Genomic DNA, 17,278 nt, shown 5'->3' on the forward strand with positions numbered 1-17,278 from the left:
CACAAAAGTTCATCAGGTTTGTGCATATAAAACGCTTCTAACTCCACTGCTGAAGTATTGCTGTGTCTGCTTTAGTTGTCTAAAATGCATGAGAGTCAGGTTAGACACAGAGCTGTTTATCTTAATGCTGTTTATCTTTAATGCCACTGAGTCCTTCTGTTGGGTTCAGACCTCTCACATATGAAGCTCCAGACCCACATGTACTAATCCAATGAGCCATAATTTGGTGTTGTGCAAGTCAAAAGATCCTGACAAATTGTTGAAATTATGCTAAATTTAGTTGAGAAGCTACATCTCACAGCTGCTTTAACCTAGATGTCACAGTTGCTTGTCACAATTTCCCAGAGCCCTAAAGTGACATCTTCAACTTGCTTCTTTTGTCCAACCAACACACCAAAAGCTAAAGACTCTTCATTTACTACCATAAATGACAAATAAAAGCAACAAATCCTTACATTTCAGAAGCTGGAACCAGCAAACGTTGGACATTTTTGCTTAAAAAAATGACTGAAACAATTATCAAAATAGTGGACAATTAATTTTCTTTTGATCGATTAATTTATTAAGTGAGTAATCGCTGTTACTTTTGATGCACAAATCCATTATCACAGGGAAAACAAAAGTATGCGTCCCTGACCTGCTCCTCCTGGAAGATGACCCTATTAAAGAAGAACTGCAAAGTTTCATTGGCGTAGTTGATGCACAGCTGCTCAAAACTGTTCACCTGTAGCTCCTGGACAGTGAAGAGAGGAGACATTGGGGAGTGAGGGAGTTAGTAGAGACGGGTCAGGTCAGACGCATCAGCGCTGTAAAATTATTAAGCATTAGCTTTAGCTTTAGCTTGACCTCAAATCCATATATGTCCAGTATGGAGATGGAAAGGGCTTCGTTGCGAGGGTAGACCCGTCCGTTGATGCGCTCTGTCAGCCAACTAAACAGCAGCGAGTACAGGATCTTGGCAACGGCATCTCTATGAAAAACACACAATAAGGTTTCTATGGAAACAGAAAACCCGGTTCCTATGGAAACAGAGGACATCTGAAAAATCTCTCCCCCAGCCCTGACATCCTTTGTCCTCACATGCCTCTACCAAAGACTGGAAGAGAATATCAAAGAGTCTTCACTCCGTCTCAGTAGTCTTCTGGTATGATTTTAGAAAGAGGAGGTAAAAAAATGAGGACATTAAAAAAAAATCCTCAAACAAGACTGTCAGAAAGGTTTTTATTTCAGGTTATTCCAAGCAAAAGTAGGTGCAGAGTATTTAATTTAACAGACACTACAGTCAGACTTTTATTCACTCACTCACCTGGCATCCACAGCACTCTCCACTGTGAGCGGAGTGAAGATCTTTTCCCTTCCCGTATCCTGGAGGGCAAACCACATCTGTTATCTAACATCATCACTTTAGCTGCTCTGATATAAGTCCTTAGATCTGTGCTATGTGTGTGAGGCCGTGGTTGTTCATGCAGAGTGCGTTCTGCTCACTGTCATTTTGAAGGTGACAGACTTCTGCAGGCCGTCAGGTGAGACCTGCAGCAGCTCGGCGACCACCCTGATCTCCTGTGTGCTCACCACCGACGCAACCTCCTGACCCTCAGCCTGCAGGGAGGCGCGCCCACACATACAGAGGCAAACACATTCATTACTACCATCATCTATCAACATCATCATTACCATTCAGCCGTGAAACTAAATGCATTTTTATAGCCTATTTGTATTTGTGTGTGTGTGTGTGTGTGTGTGTGTGTGTGTGTGTGTGTAAGACAGAGAGACCTGGTGTGGCTGGAAGTAGACGTTCCCCAAATGAAGGACAGAGGACAGCAGTCTGTAGATGCCATTTTGCTCCTCTGGAGTGAAACACAGAGTGTCCATGGCATTCAGCAAACGCCTGAAGTCCTCCCCATCATCCTTCCCCTCTATGGTACAATCCCCTCCCTGCACTCGCATACACACACACACACACACACACACACACACACACACACACACACACACACACAGACACTGTTATCAACAACAACATACTTACCCTCAGCCTGTTTAATCACAGCTGTAATTAAAGAGCAAATTATCAGCGGAAGTCTGAAAGTCTCGTTTTTGATGACCTCCAGGGGTTCAGCTTCTCACCTTGATGCAGTGATGTGCATGCATGCGTCAGGGCATGTCAGTACACTGTGACATCACCACTGGGTGTGGTTACTGGTACAACAGAGCACACGTCTGACCTCACTTGAGGGCAATGAAACACTACTTTCAAGCCAGGTGTTACATTACTATTAAAAAGGTTAGCCACAAGTGCTTGTAATAGTAACCATAAACTCACACACCAATAACAACATAGTCAAAGATCTGAAGCAATGCTGCTAATGCTGTCATTACATTTCCTGAATCGGTACAAAGAAACGAACAGACCTGGAGGTTCTCAATGCAAGTGGATGTGGTGGTACTGCACCTTAAATGGTAACATCAGCATAATAACGTGCTCACAATGAGCATTTTCATGGGAATCCATTAGTACAATAGCTGTACAGACATTTCTGTGAAAAGCAAAAAAAAAAAAAAGTCTACCTCACAGTGGAACTAGAGGTAAAGTCAGGGAATTACCAAATTTGGTAGAATTCATCGTCTGCTGGCTATAAACATCTGTACGAAATTTCATGGTAGTTAAATAGCTGTGGAGACATTTCAGTCTGGCCCCACCAACCAAACAGGCTAAAAAACTTTGCCATCGTTGGAGTCACCCTGCAACATAAAACAGACTGTTTCTTCCTGACTATTTTCCATTCTTTTGTTATTTGTGAAATGTTGTTTCAGCTCTTCAGCCCTCAGAGAATTACTCAAATGAAACAATGACAAAATCTCTCTCTGGCTAAACGACACACACCTCAGAGACAAATACAGCATATAACAATGGCCAAAATGGTTTACATGCACTGCTGAAGGGCGATTCAAAAATCAATCATCAATTCATATTCATGAATTAATCAATATCAGTCTTGGAAAGACATCAGGAAATCACATTAATCACTCAATATCACCCAGATACAAAGGCTCCAGGCTGCAAAGGCCCTTTACTCTGTATTTGGGCACCACAATGAGTTTTGTGTTTGTGCCATTAATCACTTTGGTGAATAAATATCACATTTTCAAAAAATTGACATCTCATTTGTTAATGTGACTATGAAATTGATTACAGTGACCACTCCTTATCCCTGCTCTGTCTCTGTGCGTGTGTGTGTGTGTGTGTGTGTGGAGGGGAGTGTATTTCATATTCCTCTGAGCACCTGATTCAGATAGTAGTAAGTCTCAGCTTCCTGCAGATAGAGAGAGTGCTTCTCATTAGGAGGGAGACCTGCCAACATCTCGTAGAAGATGTGATAGTTCCTCTCCGATTTGGCCTGTGGATGAAAAACGCACACGCATGCCCTCATGACATACATAAATCAACTATCACATGCATACATATTTGGATAGATAAATAAAAATGCTCTATGATTTAGATCTGTGGTGGTGGGTTTACTGAAATGGAAATAGTAGTGTAGAGAAGACAGCGTAATGGATAAACAGGATAACTGGATGGATGGATGAATGACTGATGAACAGAACAGGCTGGGCTGTGTAAAGACAGAGTGCAGCATGTTTGACACCTCTCATGCTGTCTGCCTCTACACTCTCCTCTTTCTCACCATGACTCAGTGGTAAGAAGACTCCAACCTGACCTGCTGCATGTGTGTGTGTCTGTGTGTGTGTGTGTGTGTGTGTGTGTGTGTGTGTGTGTGTGTGTGTGTGTGTTTGAGTTTTTCACCTGAAAGACAATGCGGGACTTCTCCAACAGGTACTGAGACGTTATGGCACCGCTGATTACACCCCTTGTAATGGACACATGGGCAGGTACACACACACATGCATGCACAGGCACACAAACACACACACACACACACACACACACACACACACACACACACACACACACACACACAATAAGTCTGAGTTAAGTAACAGGTCATGCATGTGTAATGTGCTCAGCTCGTCTGTGTCACAGTTCTAGCAGAAGATCAGCTACTCATCTAACTGTGTTACTGGGACATGTTGGCATGTTCTCCACTAATGCCACTATGTGTGTACATGTGTGTGTGTACGTGTGTGTGTGAATTGTTACGATAACGTGTAGCGTAGTTACGATAACGGACAGGCTGCTTGTTAGCTTTATAAGGGCTTTATCCCACAGAAACTACAGCCAGTCTGTACTTGTAGACAAATGTCTGATCTGAATGGAAATACAGTTTAATTCTAAGCCATGGTATACAGAAACTATGGTAACACATTACGATAGCAACAATCAATTGTAGTCTCGGATCGTGATTAAGAAAAGGTGAAAATACAATTACATTTTCTTTGCAGTTACATTACACATTTCCTGAATAAAAAAACAAAATAAAGGTTTTGAGGTCTATGCTGATTTTTTTTTTATATTATGAAAGCTGTAATGAGCTCCAAAAGTTTTAAAATACTGCCCTGAGGAGGAAAATCCTCAATTGTCCCAACACACAGACTAATGTCTGTGTTGCAATAAACCCCTTCAGGCAGCAAGATCAAGGTCAGTGAGACTTTCTTCGGGCTCCATTTGGTTTTAAAACTAGTACAATATGTGATCTGATTCTAATTATGTAGAAATTAGGGAAATTTCTTATTTCTGGATAATCTGGTTTCTTTGGCTTTCTGGATTTAGAAATGCTGAAAACTGAACACTGCTGCTGATGTTTACTGAGTGCTTGACTCTATTGGTAGACGCTGTCATTACTCACTCCTCCATGTAGATCTGCGTGTATTTGCCAAAGCGTGAAGAGTTGTCATTGCGCACTGTTTTGGCATTCCCAAAAGACTCCAGCAGGGGTGTGGCCTCTAGGATCTGACCAATCACCACAGACAGAAATGTTACTATGGCCACCTTCAACTGGGATGGCGGTTGTCAAGAGAGCAAAAACAAGGCAAAGAAGACTTTACCTCTATCTGATGGGAGATGGTACAGAAGAGATCAGAGAAGAAAGCGATAGCAGTGTTAGTTTTAATGACCACAGTATGGATGCTGTGTTTGTGTGCATGTATATAATATAAGTATGTCTACCTGTTGTGTGACGTTGCACTTGTGATGTATGGCTGTCAGGTAACGCAGGATCAGTTTAGTAGCTTCAGTCTTTCCTGATCCACTTTCTCCACTGTAATAACAAAAACAGTTAATAGGATAATTTTACAGCACTTTTTTCTTTGTTTCTTTATTATTATTATGAAGAGGACGTTACATATTGTGGACATAGTGATGAAAACAAATAAAAAATGGGTTTAAAAAAAAATCAACCTGAGCAAAAGCAAAATTACTGCTTTACTTTGAAATTCTCAAATAGTCGTGTAGTGTTTAAAAGCTTTAGGTTTACGAGTTTTGTTGTAGTTCAAGGCAAATTCAAGGCTTTACTCAAAGCACAATTTCATACCTGATCACAATACACTGGTCCTTTTTGGCATCCATCATGGTGGTATATGAGATATTAGCAATGGCAAAAAGATGACTGCAACACAACAAAGCAACAACAAAACACAACTGTATGTTCATTAGTTGTGTTAGTGTGTGTGTGTGTGTGTGTGTGTGTGTGTGTGTGTGTTTGTTGATGTGAAGTGGTAGTGAAATCCATAACCAAACTCTCCCTTGGCAACCAACCAACAGCAGTGTAACAGGAGCCTCCTATCAACACCTGAGAGTGCTGGCATTTACACCTCTATTTACCACCAAACTGTATCTGAGAGCACAGCTTACGACGCATGTAGACAGATGTCACACACACCAGACACGAGGAAAACACTGACTCAAAGGTTCCAGTTAAAGGTGGGGAAGTTTTGTTTCTGTATTCTGTTCAAAACTGGACAGGACTTGCCATCAAACCTCCATCCAGGCTGCACAATCACCTGAAGCAATATATTGCGATATATATTGCGATGGCGATGTTCAAATCGTTTGAAATGTACTCTCTCTTAATCAAAAATTAATAACTTACTCTTTGGACAATGGCCTACCTTTCCATCAGATCTTATAGATATGAGCAGACAAGTTTTAAGGCTAATTGCACAGCTCTAACACACACACACACACACACACACACACGCACACACATCCACTCCCAGGTCTTACGGAGGGTTGTCACTCAGGCTGCAGCCCCCGTACTGAAGCACCATGTCTGTTCCATAAATGTTAAGCAACTTGTAGGGATTTACAGACACAAGGATGCTGCCTATGTAGGTCTGTGTGGAAGACAAAGAGAGAGCGACAGGACAAGTGGATGAGTGGATGTAGTAGGCAGTGTCCGTGACATTTGATGATATTAGTTATTTAATTTGCATATCAGACATTAAGCATACATATACAAGTTCCTGGTCGAAGCGCTTCTTCAGGTTCATCAGAACTGTGGTCTCATTCAGCTCACTGAAATTAAACAGAGGAAAATAAACACACATATGCAGAGCACATATTGTCACAGTGGAGCAGGATTCCCACACTCACTCTGACATCCAGCATTAATTACATTTCAAAGACACTCAAGACCTTTCTCTGTGAAAACTGGAAGAATTATGTGATTTCAAAATCAGACATCAGAGAGAGTTGTCACATGGGAGCATGTCAGAAAATGATTGCGGATTAATTTCTTTCAAACTGCTGTTGAATTAAAGCAGGAGATTCCTCAGGATGTGAAGTGATGATCGTTTGACAGAGATCTACTTGGTTGTTGCATTTTAATAAATACTTATATACTTAACATACTTAATACTAGGGATTTCTTTCTGAACTGTACACGTTTTCAAGGATTTTTAAAGCCTACAGGCACACTGGGAAACACACATGCACACACACACACACACACACACACACACACACACACACACACACACACTGTAAATTGATGCTTAAAGAAACTGAAAGGATATGCATAGAAATGAGCTGTCCTGCTCTACACTGGAGCAACAAAATGCTTGTAAGTGTGTGACGAGAATGAATGAGTTGTGAGTCTGTTTGTTAACACTGGAATCTGCTTACGGCAGCTGTGTCATGTCCTCCATTCCCTCCGCCCAGCGTTTGACCCGGCTACTTGTTGTGGGCATGCTTAGGATACAGTAGATCTGGACACACACACATAGTGGTCTGCAATCAGTATCATTTTGTCACACAACACTGACAAATCTTGAGGGACATTGGCATCACTTCATGCAGAGCTGATATAAAACATGCACAAATTTAAATATTCTTGTCGGTAAACTCTTCAAAATGTTTTTGTGGGCCATCCAGCTGTGTCACATGTTGTGAGATTTACTGTTATTGCCTGAATAATGTGTTTATCTTGTACATCAATACTATTCGAGATCATAAGAAACTAAAAACGAATCCTCCTAAAAATGATTAAATGTTGCCTTGACAGATACAGATGAATAAAGACATGAATCCATAAATTTAACTACCTTGTCATACCAGCTTTGACCAGGTACTCTGTCTCTGTCAGGAGTCCAGTCTATGTCCTGAGGCTGTCCATTCACAAATCGAGGCGTGGGTGAATATCCTCCTAACACCCCATCTTCTCTGTACATGGACCACTTTGACAGATTCTGGACTGTCCCATGTGGTAAAACCCTCTCAGCTGCCCAGACATCTTCCCCTCCTTCCCCTCCTCCTTTCGCATTCCTGGCCCAGTGTCCTGAGTGTGGCCCATAGGGAGGAACCACAGCATAGCGATTATCCTCACCCTGCAGGCCTACTGGCACCCTGTATGAGGCATAGCGAAGATGCTGGTTTTGGACGGCATCAGACAGGCTTGGGTTGTGGAACCGACGTGTGAGAAGAGAGTTATCTGGCAGCCTGTGGAACAAGGAATGGTTCTTGAATTCAGAACATGCAACACTGACAAATGTTGAAATTGTTTTTGTGGAATACTGTCATTATGATACACTTTGCAATTCATGCTGCTTTCTACATATAGGGTGTTTCCACCACAGGAACTTTACCTGGGGGCTAAGGACTTTTTAAGGAACTCAGGGACGAAACCTGTGTTTCAACCAGAGGAATTATTGACCAAATATTGCTGATTGACAAACTCCTCAGCAGCTTGTGTGCCATTTCATTGACAGAACAAGGCCTGTTAAACATCTAGTATCAATATTAGGATGAACATCAGACATCTGCAGTGTTTACTAATGCTAAAAACAATATTACGCTTTGCTGTTGCCTTTTCAATAAGTTTTAAAAAAGAGCGAGATAAACAGAGAAAGAATTAAAGACTGAAAAACTGAATGAGAGACAGAGCTGCGGTAGAGAGAGGTACAGAATTAATGAGAGAGTGAGAGAGAGAGAGAGAGAGAGAGAGAGAGAGAGAGAGAGAGAGAGAGAGAGAGAGAGAGCAGTGATGAGAGTACAAAGTGAGTGAACAAGAAATAAATCTATTTGCACTGCAGACAGTTCAATGGTGGTTCTGATCAATGACAGAAATAATCATCAATAATCATCATATTCTACTATGATGATCTGAGAGATTTGGTCTAATTTTCCTCTTCTGCATGTCTACATCAGTAAATAACAACAGGACAACTCTATGTTGTTGTTTCTTTATGTGTGAAAATTACATTGCATTTTAATCCATCATTGATGTTATTTGCCTTAGTATTCATGGTTCTTCAGAAGCAATGGAAACACCAACACAAATATAGGGGACTAAAAGGGACTTCTAATTCAAAGATTAGTTTCTGATTTTAGTTCCTCTGGTTCCATAGTTCCTGGAACCCTTTGGGCAATCAATGCTAATGTTTCATTCTCCATTAGTAAAAAGTTAATGCCTAGCTTGCAGATTGATTTCTCAACAGGCAATTCTGTGCAACACCTGGATAAGCCTATCAGGTCATTCTCTGTCCTAGTTTCCATTTATAGTCTAGATCTCTACCTGTAACGGACACCATGGAGTTCCTCATTCTGCAGCACAGAGGCAAGGTTGGGAATGGTGGGTTTGGGTGCGCCTGACAGTACAGAGTTCTCTGACAGATGATAGAGACCTGTGGACCGCATTGCCTGGTTTTGCCTCAGAGCAGCTGCAAGGTTGGGAGTGGAGGGCTTCTGGCCAGGGATAATCAGGGAACCATCAGGGAGCTGGTATGACGCATTACGAAGGCTCTCATTCGTAAGAGACTGAGAACAAGACACCAGGTCATTAATCAAGGCTTTACTCGCAATTTACAAAATTGTGCAAATTCATGTTATCAAACCATGTCATTCAAAACTCTCTTATGGCTAAAATACTATGTTTGACTTTCAAACAAGCACAGGGAGAAAAAAGAGCCAATAAAACAAACAGGTAGTGCAGCAAAGTTATATCAAGGTAAATTTACATACTTTTAACAGGTCAGGGGCAACTGGTTTCCGTGGATCAATGATGATAGTTCCATCAGGCAAGGTGTAGGACACACCCTTTAGATAGGGATTCTGCAGGGCGGCTGCCAGGTTGGGGCTCTTTGGTTTTCTTGGGTCAACAATAATAGTTCCATCTGGGAGGGTGTATGATGCTCCTTTCAAAGCTGGGTTACTGAGGGCCTAAGTATTACAACAGCTGTTTTCAGTTAAGGTAAATCTGAGAGGTTAAATGAGCACAAATCAATTAAGTGTCAGCAGAGTAAAAGCAGCAGCTTATCATATTTGATTACCCATACTAATCATTATTAGCAAAATAAGAGCTAGGTCAATTTGAGGAAACAATTTCAAATCCATATGCTTGTGCCCTTCTACACAAGTCAAAATACGGTATAGATGATACAGATGAGAAGGGAAGAAAGAGATGAACACACACACAGAGTTACAGGTGGTGTGAAAGCAAGGGGATACATAAAAACTAAGAATTTTAATCCATAGCTAACCTTAGCCAGGTTTGGCGAAATGGGTGTATTGGGGTCATGAACCCCTTCTGGTAGTGTGAAGGATGCATTCCGCAGAGCAGATTTTTGAAGGGCGGTGGAGAGGTTTGGAGAGACAGGTTTCCGTGGATCAATGATGATAGTGCCATCAGGCAGGGTGTAAGATGCACTTTTCAGGTAAGGGTTCTGAAGTGCTGCCGTAAGGTTTGGGGACTTTTCCTTCTTGCCATCAATCACAATGGTACCATCGGGCAGAGAATAGGAGGCTTCACGCAGAGCTGGGTTATTGAGGGCCATAGCCAGGTTTGGGGAAATTGGTTGCTGAATGAACAGAGAAAACAGAGCAAAATATTTATTAACTTTAAGTAAATGGTTAACAATACAAGGGAGAGAGAAAAAAATACATAACAATAAGGAGAAAAATTCAAATAAAGACTCATGAGTCACGGGTTACTTGCTGTCTAGGGTCTATAATGGTGCCATCAGGGAGAGTATATGAGGCAGTCTTGACACTCTGGTTCTGAAGAGCTCTGGAAAGGTTGGGAGACATTGGCTTCTGGGGCACACGTGGGTCCTGTATTGTGGTGGTGGTGAGTGAAATAGGAGAGTGGAAATACAACGATAGTTGTGGCATATGTATACAAACAACACATTTCAGGTTGTACAGTTATTTTGACATGTTCCTTTTATACTTACCTTGATTACTGAGCCATCAGGCAAGGTGTAAGAGGCTCCACGGAGCTGTTGATTTTGCAAGGCATGGCCTAGCAATGGGGAGGAACGTGAATCTGCATATGGTGACACCAAGGTTCCATGTGGCAGCTGGTATGATGCCTGCATTAGCTGTGGGTTTTGTAAGGCACTTCCCAACATTGGTGAGGATGCTGGTGTGGGTCCATATGGGGACCGTCTGAGTTGCATAGGTGTCTGATAAGTTGCTTGACGGAGGTTTGGGTTCTGGTGAAGTGCGCTGTGGAGCTGAGGACCGGCTGGTGCATAAGGATTACGGCGTTGCATCATGGGGGATCTCAAAGATGAGACATTCTGCAAACCAGACCGGTTCTGTAGAGCATCATGAAGCAGTGGTGCTGGGCCAGGGTCAGAGATATAATCATATGGAGTGACAACAGTTGGTCCGTATGGGGAATGGAGCTGTGGAATCTGATAAGAAGCCACACCTCTTAGTGCCTGACCATGTCTCATGGCTCCAGAGAGCATTGGAGATGAGGGTACAGATGGGGCATATGGGGACTGAGGCCTTTGAAGAGGAGATGAATAGGAGGCTTGTCTCACTGCCTGGTTTTGCAGAGCTCCGGACAGCAATGGGGAAGAAGGGGGCATAGGCTGTTCATAAGGGGACACTGGCCTTTGTAAAGGAGAATCATAAGATGCATCACGTATAGCTTGATTCTGCAGAGCGCCAGACAGCATGGGAGATGAAGGGGGCATAGGCTGTTCATATGGGGATGTTGGTCTCTGCAGGGGGGAAGCATAGGACGCACTCCGAATGGCCTGGTTTTGTATTGCACCAGAAAGCGAAGGGGATAAGGGGGCATAAGGCCCTATATATTCTGTTGCCATCTCACCCGTGCCTACCATCTGGGCTGGCTGTGGGCCAAGGGGGGAGGCAAAAGAGGCCTGTCGAATAGCTTGGTTCTGCAGAGCACCAGATAACATGGGAGAAGAGGGAGCAACAAACTGATGTGACTGCTCAGTATAAGGATCAGCATAGGTGCCAGACACATACGTTTCTGGTGCATAAGTGGATGAACGGGCAGCTTGAGCGGGCAGGAGTGGGGAAGACTGATGAGAAAGTCGAGGAGGGAAATGTGGGGATGCAGGATGTGACATGTGTTTAAGGGAGGGCTGTGGAGAGGCAGGAGGAATCCTTCTTATAGACTGTTGGGCCATGAGGGGACGTCCTCGAGCCACAGGGCGAGGAGGAAATCGGCCAGATTGTCTCTTCCCTAAGGGAGCACGGTGGACCATGTGAGGGGAATGAAAAGGGGAGGAGTGGAGGGAGTCTACTGTGAGAACAGAAGATCTATTGCTTCTTATGGAGGAGGCACGGAATGGACGTACATTCTGGGTGGGTGGGGGAACTGGACGCCCTCTGAGACCCATAGGCGAGGGTCTGACAGCACCTAATGGAACATTTCCCCCCATCCTAGGCCGGGCCAATGGTGTGGGGTCCCTGAGCAGCCGAGTTGAGCGGCGAGAGAGGGTAGGAGAAGATGGGGCAGGCCGGTGCCCTACAGGGGATATGCTGCGACGAGATGGGGAGGGAGAAGGTGATGGTCTTCTACTGAGCTGTGGAGAGAGAAGGGGAGATGCATGACCAGGGGAGAGGGGAGGGGAGGCTGGGCCACGTATTTTCCTTGATCCAAACAAGCTATGGGCTGGAGTGGCAGAGGGTGGGGGACTTCGCCTCCTCATTGAAGTACGAGGTGAGGAAGGTGGGGAACCTCTTCTCATTGATGCTCTTGGTGAGGGTGAAGGACTTCGCTGGATCATGGAGGCACGGGGAGAGTGAGGGGGTGAGGGTCTTCGAGCCAGGGGAGATGGTGATCTTTGAGGTTGCATCCTGTGACGGGCAAGGGGAGATGCCATAGGGGAGGAAGGAGGTGAGATTCGTCTTGACATAACAGAGGGGGGTCTTTGAGCACTAATGAACCCACTCCTCATGGATGGCTGTGGGGATGGGCTGCGTCTCTGTGGAAGCATAGGAGAAGGTATTGGGGAAGCCATGGCAGAGGGATGGCGTTGCATCTGTGGGGAGGGCATGATGACAGAGCGGCGGGATGGAGTCGGAGAGGGCTGCATGTGCCGTGCTGGAAGAGGGGACATGCTTGCTTGCTTAATAATCATGGCAGTTGGAGTGGGGATTGAAACTTGGCCATAACCCTGTTGCTGTGACATTATCATCGGGTCTGTCATCATCTGCTGAGGGAAAAACACAACAAAAAATTTGTGTAGAATAAAGTGAGGATGAGAAACAGAAAGGAGAAAATTGCATAGTGAAGTTCTGTTTAACAGAAATTATCTTGAGCAAAATTTTCAGCTTTTACAACTTGAAAGCTAACAATATGGTGGAACATTTTCTCGGTTGTTTAAGATGCTTTGTCTCTCCCACTAGGGTGGGATTAGTAATATGAAGGAATTACAGGCTGTGTTGCTCAAGATGTTTGCTTGGAGGGGCAATCTAGGGGTGCTCTCTAGAATACAGTTGGATTGTTTTCACATGTTCACTCCAAATTATAGTCGGAATCACGTTGAAAGTCAGAAAAATCTGTGACCCTCAAGCAATATTAATTATACAAAATCAGTCACACAACAGAGCTAGAAATACCTGAGGTGAAATCACTTGTGGAGACATTATCTGTTGCTGTGGCAACATCATCTGCTCTTGTGGTGACATCATTTGTTGTGACATCATCTGCTGCTGTGGTGACATAATTTGCTGTGGCAACATCATCTGCTCTTGTGGTGACATCATTTGCTGGGGCATCATTGGCTGCTGTGGTGACATCATTTGCTGGGGCATCATTGGCTGCTGTGGTAATATCATTTGTTGCTGTGGTGACAGAATCTGTGATGTCATCATTTGGGCAGACATACTCTGTTCTTGTTGTAACATCATCTGCTGCTGTGGTGACATCATCTGTTGCTGTGGTGACATTACCTGTGGGGGCATCATCGTTTGTTCTTGTGGGGGAAACACAGTTTGTTGTTGAGGAAACACTTGTTCTTGAGGCAACATCATCATTTGTTGTTGTAATGACGTGTCACCAAGTGAACCTGGTGCGAGAGGAATCTGGTCTTCATACTGGATGTCTGACATGTCTTCAAATTCTGGATCAGGTGGCAAAGTAGGTGGAGGGGGCAGGGGCACATCTAGACGCTCTTTCCCAAATAGGCGCACTTGAGGTCTAGGAACTCTAAATGTCATCTCCCCTCCCTGAACTCCACCAGTATCATCCCTATATTGATCCAACTGGTCTGTATACTGGTCCCCATACAGGCCTTGTACCTGATGCATCCCTTGCCCTCCAAAGCCAAAGGCCTGCCCACCTCCTGGTGCAAATCCAATGGCTTGCTGAGAGCTGTAGTCTTGGTAGGGCATACCAGCATCACTATAACTAAGTTGATATTCTGGTGGAAACCCCCCTGGCATTTCCATAGTTGCTGCATAAGGGTTCCCAAAATAACCTGCCTGTCCATTATCATAGTAACTCCCTTGTCCATCACTGTAGTAAACTCCTTGACCATTTTCATCATAATAACCCTGAGACTGAGGGTCAAGGAATCCATCTATATCACCTCCATACATATAGCCCTCACCCATTAGTGCATAGTGGTCCAGATCCTCATCATTATATATTGCTTGTTGTTCCTGGTACCCATAGTAATCAGCTTCCTGGTTGTGATAGTAGCCTTGGGCAGAGGAATAAGGGTTATAGTAGTCCCCCATGCCCTCATCATAAAGACCACCGTCATAATATTCTGCACTTGGGTCATAGAGTCCTTCTTCCTCATAGTAACCGAGGTCTTGATAGTCTGCTGCCCCTGCTCCATTGTCATAGTAACCAAACTGACCCTGGTTTCTATATGCTGCAGTTACCTCGTCTTCATAACCCTCATAACCATCATCATAGCCTCCATAACCTTTGTGGCGGACTGAATGTCGCTGGTTGTATCCATAAGCTTCCTCCTCATGCTCATAACCATCATTATGGTAACCACGGAGATAACCTCTGGAGCTGGCTTGTCTGCTATGCCCTCTCTGTTTGCCCCAGCCATATTTTCCTGCATTTCCGCGCATTTTAGTGGACAGGAAGCGTTTGGTCAGCCAGTTAGTTGCTGCTGCAACCTTACCCAGCAACATACTTCTGTTCTTGAAGTCGTCACCAGGCTCGTCACCATCCTTTTTTCTAAATAAACCTTTGAAGAAGCCCCCCTTCTTTTCGATTGATTCTTTCCCTCCTCCCAGACGAAGCAGCATATAGGTTGGCTTCTTCCCACCATTTGCTGCCGCCTTCTCTTTAGCCTCTTTCTCCTTTTTCCTCTTTTTGCTGGCCTTAAACCTCATCATGAAACGAGAGGTGTTCTTGAGCATGGACTTGCGGCGTTTCTTCTTAGCAAGGCGGTTCTTTCTCTTCCCCAACCCCAGGAACAAACGTGATGTACTTTTCAGCTTCTTCCTGCTGTTCCTGCGCCTCTTGAAGCCAGAAAACTTCATGAACATTCTGGACATGTTCTTCAGACCTTTCTTTGGGATTTCCTTTATTGGAAGCTGCGGCGCCTCCTCTTTCTTTTTGCCTTTCTTCTTCTTTGCATCAGCATCAGATTTCCCACCTTTGTGGTGGCGGTCATCTTTAGATTTCTTTTTGGATTTGCCATAATCCTCGTCATACTCCTCATCGTCCTCTTCTTGGTCTTCATCCTCCTCGTCATCTTCTTCTGAGTATTCTCCATGTCTAGACTTCCCCCCTTTCTTTCCCTTAGCCCCTTTACCTCCTCGTCCCTTACCTCTCCTGTCATCCTCTGAATCTTCCTCCTCATCATACTCCTCTTCACTTAACTCTTCATCCTCTTCCTCCTCACTAAGGAGCTCCTCCTCTTCCTCTTCGGACTCAACTTTCTTACCTTTCCCTTTGTCTTTTCCTTTCTTTCCGTCATCTTTCCCCTTAGGTTGCACCTCCTTTCCCTTCTTCCCCCCTTTCTTGTCATCCTTGCCTGCTTTCTTATCATCCTTTCCACCTTTCTTATCATCCTTGCTCTGTTTCTTATCATCTTTTCCTCCCTTTTTGTCATCCTTCCCTTTCTTTTCCTCTTCTTTCTTTTTCTCTGGTTCAGGTTTTCCACCCTTCTTCGTGTCCTTCTTGGGGTCTTTCTTGCCAGGCATTTTGACAAGTAGCTAGGTCCACACCATGCCCTCTCTTCACGAAGCAATGCTGTAAACTTTCAAAGAACACACATATGCACATGTACAATGTAGGAACGTTAGTATTGTATTTTAAGCTCAACATGAAAAAATATGAAGCAATAACTTGAGAAAACATAACCTGGAGTCTGACCTTTAAAAGATTCCTTGGTTTAGATATGTCTAGTTAACTTTGTGCCAGCACTATATGCAGGTTCAGTATCTGTGTGAGGACAGGTCCATCTGGCCAAAGCAGTTGTACACTGCCCAAATCTGGTCCCCATGAAGGCTCCTGTCCAAACATACATACCTAAATTACAGCCCCTCTCTCTCTCTCCACACCCACACACACACACACATATAAATAGACAAACACTAGCATACACACAATGAAACAAAGTAATTAAGAAAACTATGATCTTCATATCACTGCCCAATTCAGGAACTGTGTTAAAATTCACTTACCAAGATAATTAAGTCAGTACTAATTTCTTAGCATCACAAACTGTTTTATACACTTGAGTGATGTTGCAAACTCCTTATCATCTTGCTACCAAACGATCTCCATGGCCTATCCAGGAATCTCCAACCCTGACCAAACCCCACTCTGGATTGTGATTTGGAGTTCCTCAACTGTAAATCCTTAAAGCTCTGTCTTCCATTTGTGTACAATATGTCCAATTTCAACACAGAAATCTTTAATCTGAGAGAGCTCAGACCCCAACATAGAGGTATACAATTTCTATCAATCTCTACTCATCAACTTCCAGCTCTAATGTAGGCCTTAAGGTCAAAGGGTTCAATGTGTCAGAGCCTTTGTTTCCCTTAAATACCTGCTTTAAATCTAATTCTGCTTTAGTATGTAGAGCATTGACTGCTTAACCTCACTGCAAACTCTTACAAAAGAGATTTTTACTGTGTTGGTTTTACTAATTTCCACACAGTGTGATCCCTGCGGCATTTGCATCCTGTCAAACCCCATACAAACATTAAAAACACACAAACAAAGCATGCAGCTGTTACTCTGGCTCAAACTCTACCCTCGTAGAGTCATAGTAAAAAACAAACTCTTGTGGCAGTGTCACCACACTAATTCATCAAGACAGCTCTTCATCATAGTCACCTCAACATTCAATGACAAACAGTACAAAGGAAGCGTGGTGGTCGCCAGAATCTTGGCAGTCTTCAATTTTGCTATGTCCTTGCAGGGAGGCTCTTCTTTAGCACTTAAAAAGAGAAAAAGCCAAAAACTCCAGGACAATGTCTTTAGGTCACACTCAGCTTCTTCCTTTGACCTACTCCGTCCTCTGTTGCTCACTACAACACATTCCCTCACTCAACACAGCACACTGCTCACATTGCCCTCCTCAGAGTGTGTGACAGCCAGTGTGTGTGTGTGTGTGAGTGAGTGTGTGTGTGAGGGAG

At 43.8% G+C, this 17,278-nt stretch overlaps 2 protein-coding genes across 2 annotated transcripts in view; both read right to left on the minus strand.

The window, feature by feature from the left end:
* The window catches only part of LOC143319419 (unconventional myosin-XV-like), a 40,060-nt gene extending 28,441 nt beyond the window's left edge, over positions 1-11,619 (minus strand). Inside the window, exons 1-20 of the mRNA XM_076728391.1 lie at positions 10,627-11,619; positions 10,385-10,504; positions 9,934-10,251; positions 9,416-9,613; positions 8,970-9,211; positions 7,501-7,894; positions 7,082-7,164; positions 6,409-6,472; positions 6,182-6,291; positions 5,490-5,564; positions 5,126-5,216; positions 5,005-5,010; positions 4,806-4,909; positions 3,806-3,869; positions 3,285-3,398; positions 1,774-1,935; positions 1,486-1,599; positions 1,307-1,365; positions 847-970; positions 638-733 (exon numbers count right to left, since the gene is read on the minus strand). Of these exons, the coding sequence (XP_076584506.1) occupies positions 638-733; positions 847-970; positions 1,307-1,365; positions 1,486-1,599; positions 1,774-1,935; positions 3,285-3,398; positions 3,806-3,869; positions 4,806-4,909; positions 5,005-5,010; positions 5,126-5,216; positions 5,490-5,564; positions 6,182-6,291; positions 6,409-6,472; positions 7,082-7,164; positions 7,501-7,894; positions 8,970-9,211; positions 9,416-9,613; positions 9,934-10,251; positions 10,385-10,504; positions 10,627-11,607 (3,519 nt within the window). The 5' untranslated portion in view covers positions 11,608-11,619. The remainder of the gene's footprint in view (positions 1-637; positions 734-846; positions 971-1,306; positions 1,366-1,485; positions 1,600-1,773; positions 1,936-3,284; positions 3,399-3,805; positions 3,870-4,805; positions 4,910-5,004; positions 5,011-5,125; positions 5,217-5,489; positions 5,565-6,181; positions 6,292-6,408; positions 6,473-7,081; positions 7,165-7,500; positions 7,895-8,969; positions 9,212-9,415; positions 9,614-9,933; positions 10,252-10,384; positions 10,505-10,626) is intronic.
* A 34-nt stretch (positions 11,620-11,653) lies between these two features.
* LOC143319047 (uncharacterized) lies at positions 11,654-15,184 on the minus strand. The gene is made up of 3 exons (XM_076727615.1): positions 13,280-15,184; positions 11,735-12,873; positions 11,654-11,681 (listed from the first exon to the last, which is right to left on the minus strand). The coding sequence occupies exons 1-3, from the start codon at positions 15,182-15,184 to the stop codon at positions 11,654-11,656; spliced, it is 3,072 nt and encodes a 1,023-aa protein (XP_076583730.1).
* Positions 15,185-17,278: the final 2,094 nt, after the last annotated feature.

The sequence above is a fragment of the Chaetodon auriga genome, chromosome 4, assembly GCF_051107435.1.
Source record: "Chaetodon auriga isolate fChaAug3 chromosome 4, fChaAug3.hap1, whole genome shotgun sequence".
In the NCBI taxonomy this organism is placed as follows: domain Eukaryota; kingdom Metazoa; phylum Chordata; class Actinopteri; order Chaetodontiformes; family Chaetodontidae; genus Chaetodon; species Chaetodon auriga.

What these genes read in the sequence shown, in the direction of transcription:
- LOC143319047 (XM_076727615.1), bottom strand. Translation starts at nt 15,184, where the DNA reads ATGTCCAGAATGTTCATGAAGTTTTCTGGCTTCAAGAGGCGCAGGAAC. An exon ending in CACAAGTGATTTCACCTCAG is followed by an intron (nt 12,874 to 13,279) that starts GTATTTCTAGCT and finishes TTTTTCCCTCAG; the next exon opens with CAGATGATGACAGACCCGAT. An exon ending in CCTCCTCGACTTTCTCATCA is followed by an intron (nt 11,682 to 11,734) that starts GTCTTCCCCACT and finishes CTTATGCACCAG; the next exon opens with AAACGTATGTGTCTGGCACC.